The sequence below is a fragment of the Sprattus sprattus genome (assembly GCF_963457725.1).
Source record: "Sprattus sprattus genome assembly, chromosome: 5".
NCBI classification, from domain to species: Eukaryota; Metazoa; Chordata; class Actinopteri; order Clupeiformes; family Clupeidae; genus Sprattus; species Sprattus sprattus.
The window spans coordinates 27,683,674-27,689,673 of NC_137924.1; the positions used below are offsets into that span (position 1 = coordinate 27,683,674).

At 49.5% G+C, this 6,000-nt stretch overlaps 1 protein-coding gene across 1 annotated transcript in view; it reads right to left on the bottom strand.

Annotated features, from left to right (window-relative positions):
* The window catches only part of ptgfrna (prostaglandin F2 receptor inhibitor a), a 28,410-nt gene that overhangs the window by 4,519 nt on the left and 17,891 nt on the right, over nucleotides 1–6,000 (bottom strand). Inside the window, exons 6-7 of the mRNA XM_080838221.1 lie at nucleotides 5,060–5,482; nucleotides 3,421–3,528 (exon numbers count right to left, since the gene is read on the bottom strand). Of these exons, the coding sequence (XP_080694347.1) occupies nucleotides 3,421–3,528; nucleotides 5,060–5,482 (531 nt within the window). The remainder of the gene's footprint in view (nucleotides 1–3,420; nucleotides 3,529–5,059; nucleotides 5,483–6,000) is intronic.

The window sequence follows — 6,000 nt, forward strand, 5'->3', positions numbered from 1 at the left end:
GCAGGATTGCATTAGAATTTTACAACTTGCATCATAAAGAGAGCTTTTAGGCATTCAGCATGACTAAACAGGACCTCATCCTATACACATACACTCACTCTCTCACACACGCATGTCCAAATACACACATACTTACATTCTTACATGCATAAGTTCATGTGCAGCACACACACACACACACACACACACACACACACACACACACACACACACACACACACACACACACACACACACACACACACACACACACACACACACACACACACACACACACACACACACACACTACCTCTCTCCCATATTGACACACTCAAACACCACTGTTAATGCTCAAAAAGCGCAAGCATGGACTTCGGTTGGCCAACCAGTGGAGCCTCAGGCAACAGATTCAGACTTGAGACAGAGTCTGGTGTTACTCAATGCTCAACCACACCGGTGAGTATGAGTAGTGACACACACACACGCACACACCAGTGTTAATGTTCAAAAAGCACCATTATGGACTCCGGTTGGCCAACCAGTGGAGCTTGAGGCTACAGATTCAGACTTGAGGTGGAGTGGAACACTGCCCCTGCAGAGTCAGGTGTTACTCAATACTCAACCACACCAGTGAGTATGATTAGTGACACACACACACACACACACGAAAACACGCACACACCTCTATTAATGTTCAAAAAGCTCCGGCATGGACTTGTTTCGATGCTTAACCACACCAGTGAGTATGGCTCAGTAACTCACAGAAAGATACACAGAGACACACACACAGAACAATGCCCCCCCCCCCGATTGTCATGTTACAGCCGGTTAGAACACACAGGTGCTTCCAACACAAGCAGCGCCTCCTCCACAAGCCCTAACCCAACAGCACCTCCTCCACACACTGTAACCCAGCAGCACCTCCTCCACACACTGTAACCCAGCAGCACCTCCTCCACACACTGTAACCTAGCAGCACCTTCTCCACACGCCCTAACCCAACAGCACTTCATCCACATGCCCTAACCCAGCAGCACCTCCTAACCCAACAGCACCTCCTCCACATGCCCCAACCCAACAGCACCTCCTCCACATGCTGTAACCCAGCAGCTGCTCCTCCACATGCCACAACCCAACAGCACCTCCTCCACATGCTGTAACCCAGCATCACCTCCTAACCCAGCAGCACCTCCTCCACATGCCCTAGCCCAACAGAAAAGATAAATAAACCACTGAGAGCTGAGCAGACTGTTTACCCAACAGACAAACTCAGTCCTGTAAATGATTGTCAATCACTGTCACCCTGAATGGCAGCAGTCAACAGACCATGAAGACCTGAACTCCATAACCAAACTACATAAACTCAGTAGAATAGAATAGAATGGAATGGAACGGAAAGTAAAACTTGAGTAAATCTGAAGCATGTCCTTCTCTTTGAAGGTGAGGCATTGGCAAACAAGTCAGGCCAGAGTGAACACACACACACACACACACACACACACACACACACACACACACACACACTTCTGTCTTATCAGCTCAAGGCATATGTGGCCAGTGGGATCAGACGGAGAGAGGAGGTTGGGGAGCTGAAGCACTTCTTAAACACACATTCACTTTATGAGTGAGAGCTCCACATTCCAGAGTAATAATGTGGTGTGTGTGTGTGTGTTCATGTGTGTCTATGTGTGTGTCTGTTAATTTGAGTCTGTGTGTGCGTGGGATGTAGGTATGTGAGAATGTGTGTGAAAGTGTTAGTACGTATGTGTGTGTGTGTGCGTGAGAAAAGAGATAGAATGTGTGTGGCCATGTGCTTGTGTGTGTGTATGCCTGCGTGTGTGCGTGCCTCCGTAAAGGAATGTGTGTCCATGTGCATGCATATGTCTGTGTGTGTGTGTGTGTGTGTGTGTGTGTGTGTGTGTGTGTGTGTTAATGTGCGTCATGAATCCTTTTCTAAACCCACAACTTCACCACCGAATCAGAAACAGCCAAAAACACAGGTCAGCTGAAGTCTCATTCCAGCAGCTGTTCCTTGGCCACGACTCTGTGTGCACGTCCACAGGCAGCCGCCATTCCATTAGCCATCACCACCGGCAGCAAGAGGTGTTAACAGCCATCAGCACAGGACCCATGCATGGAGTCACCGTAACTGGCCCGCCCCTGTTTACCGTCCCCTCCTCACAATCAAAGCACACACACACAATGGCCATCGACTCACAAAGGAAATCACACCCATGTTAGGCCTGGACCGAGGAGCCATGAGATTAATCAGAAGATGAGAGGGGTGGACAAAATGTCACCATGGAAACAAAGCGTGAACTGATATGGCATGACGTCACAAGAGGACTCTGCCACGCGCTGCATAATCAAGGAAAGGTGTAGCCGCCTAGCCAAACTTCCGCGAAAGTCGAGACAAGAGCTTGCTACGGCTGCGTACGATAAGGACAAAAAAGACCGTAGGCCGTCTGCAGACTACACGCCCGCCGCTCCGAGCCCCGGGAAGTGTGATAAGGAAATGAAAACAAGAGCGGACGAGGCCGTGCATTAACATAACTGATTGTGTTTTCGTCAGGCTGGCTTGCTTGGTCGTTTGAGGACTTCGGCAGAGAAGAGGAGAGTTTACATCCAGAGGAGAGTTGCTTCAGTGAGTCAGCGAACGACGCTACAAGACTGTTGACCATCTAGGGTAGGGATGGCTCCCCGCGGAAGAAGGAGAAGTGTGAATCATGAATCATTTATAGACATTCAAAATGAACACGTTCCCATTAGGGAAAATTCTCATTAGGTTTGTTGGCTAAATATTCTCTATGAGTAGGCGTCTTCACCTCCAAACGAACATACTAATCCAATGGCCTACTTCATTAATCCTTTATATAACACAATGTCCTTGAAGGAATATCTAAAGTGCTTGTGTCTTACTGCACAACAGCAGATCATCTTTGAGTAAGATACGGAGTACATTTGTTATGGGGTTATCCACCACTGATAACAACTGTAGGACAGTTTTTAACAGTTATAACGCCACTGTAGGGCTGTATGCGCTTCATGGCTGAGTAGCTTGTAAGTGCAAGTGTGTGTATGTGTCATTGTGAGTATGTACTGAGCGTAGAGTGTAGTTTGTGTGTTTGTGAGAGAAAGAGACAGAGAGAGAAAGGAGTGAGAAAAAGAGAGAGAGAGAAAGAGAGAGAGAGAGAGAGAGAGAAAAAGAGAGTGTGGATGGACGTATGTGTGGAAGGTCCTGTGCATGCGTACGTCTGACTGTGAATGTGCGTTTGACTGAATATCTGCGTATGTGAGTGAGAGTGAGAGTGAGTAAGAGAGAGAGAGAGAGAGAGAGAGAGAGAGAGAGAGAGAGAGACAGAACGAGGGAGTGAAAGTGTGTGTGTGTGTGTGTGTGTGTGTGTGTGTGTGTGTGTGTGTGTGTGTGTGTGTACTTGCCTCTGTTAGGAGAAGCCCCTTGGACAGAAATGATGCATTGGAGTTTGGCCGTCTCTCCTGGAGACACTCGGTGCTTGTCTGAATGAATAGTCACATTAAACACCGGACCTGTGAGAACACACACACACACACACACACATAAAAGAAAGATTTAGAGTCATGGTATTCTCTCACTCAACCTACTCTCTTTATCTCAATCCACTCATGCCTTTACTCTCTCTCTCCCCCCCTTTATCTTCTCTCTCTCTCCCCCCTTTCTCTTCTCTCTTTCCCCCCTTTCTCTCCCCTCTCTCTCTCTGGCCAGCCTCTCTTCTTCCCAGGCCACTTGAGCTCTGAGGCCCTGGTGGCCATACAAACGTACAAACAGTGTCAGCTGTGTGTCCCCATGACGAGGGGACTTCCATAGCTCTAGTGGTGGGAATCCTCAGGGTTGGTCCAACCTTGGGAATCTACATCTTCGACTCCATCTCTTTCACTCTTTCCCTCTCCATCTCTTTCCCCCTCCCTCTTTTTGAAATACTCTCTCTCCCTCTATCCATCCCTTTCTCTCTCCATGTCTTTCACTCTTTCACCTCTCTCACCGCCCTCTGTTCTTCCCGTGTTCTTGCTATCTCTTTGGGGACTGCGAGGCGTTCATCCAGGCTCTGTGCGCTCACAGATTAAGCTCTAATTGGCAGGCTGGAACATCCTGAAGACCCTCTTGTGGTAGAGTGGGGGGCCCATATAACACCCCCCAACAGAGAGACAAGCACAAACAAAAAGCGGACACCCCCAGCAAAGAAAACGCATAAAAGCACTCACCCTCCTCTCCTATCCCCTCTACCCAAAGATTAACAGCTTCACCACCCAGCACCTCTCCTCTCCTCCCCCCACCACACACACAGGCCCTGGCCCACTGGAGAAGGACACAGACACACACACACACTCACACACACACTCACACACACACACACACACACACACACAGGCCCTGGCCCACTGGAGAAGGACACACACACACACACACACACACACACACACACACACACACACACACACACACACACACACACACACACACAGAGGCCCTGGCCCACTGGAGAAGGACCACAGTCAGCACAGTGACCATGGTGAACACAAGGAATCTGCCCCAAGGGATCTACTTTACTGGGCCAGTCATCCAGTGGGGAGAGAGGGATGAACAGAGAATAGGGGGAGAGGGGTAAAGGGAAGGAGGAAGGCTTAAGCCATGAGAGAGTGTTTGGAATTAAGCCATGAGAGTCTATAGGGCTTCACATTCAGAAATTACTGTCTGTGTGTCTGGGCCAAATTCACACAGAACTGTACAAACACAAAACCCCTCTGTTCAGACATCTCTTCCTTAGTACGAGCACACACACACACACACAGACACACACATTCCCACACACACACACACACACACACACACACACACACACACACACACACACACCACACACACACACACACACACACACGTGAACTTCTAACCTGAACTCATCTCTCTCTCCCCCACACACATATACCTACATAACCACACAAACAAACACACACACACATCCTTCCTCTGACAGCAGGGAGAAGCAGTAGTTAAGAGCTTTTAGAGATCAGATCAGAGAGCAGGACCGACTGACAGTACCTGTGTCCTCAAAGGTGATCTCAATCTTGTTGGACTCGGCGCTGACCACCCTGTTCCACTCCCCTCCAGGGGCACCAGAACCTCCTTGCTCCCGTGTCCAGGCGGCGACTTCGCAGTAGTAGGACCCGCGGTCGCTCAGCTGGGCCCCGTACAGACGGAACCGGTACTCCAGCCGACCTGTCTTCTCCAGGGCCACGCTGTCCACCCGGCCTGGTTCTGTCCATTCCTCCAGTTGCAGAACCGAGTCGGCATTCAGAGACAGAACCTTGCGGGATGCCACGCCGGACCTCTCCTCCGTCCGTACCAGAACCGAGTAGCCGGGGTTCTGCAGGTTCTGGCCCGTCACATGACAGCTCATCTCGAACGTGGAACCAGCACTAGAGGCCTCCCGGATCCGGTGGGCCACCACACTTAGAACCGGGGCTAGAAGCGGAAACATAAGAAGCAGATTGTCAATCACAGTGATCAAGAAACGGACCATCAATTACCTGTATCGAGATCAGAGGCACAAAGGTGCCCCTGGAAATCGACCTTTCCTAGTGACTTTTCATTTAACTACAAGGGGAAAATGGTCTGCCAATGGCCCTGACACCTCAATGGATAACCAATCACTCTAATCGATAAGGGATTATGAGAGAGCCGAGTCAGGGGGATGTGCTGGCTGCAGACAAAGCCCTCTTCTAATGACCAGCCCCTTAACCATGCAGACGAATTACACGCCATTACATTCAACACCATAACCGCCTAAACAAAGATGGATCATTGGCTGTCCGGATCAATATATGCTGACATCGTGTCTAGAAGTCCTGTCTTGGGAACCAGCATAGTTCAACATATTTCAGTCCCTCAGTGTGTTCCAGTGCTCAGTAATGCCCTTATCAACCCATAAAGAGGGTGAAGTGGTTCTTTACCTTGTTTCCGGCTGATACCTAAAGTAACCA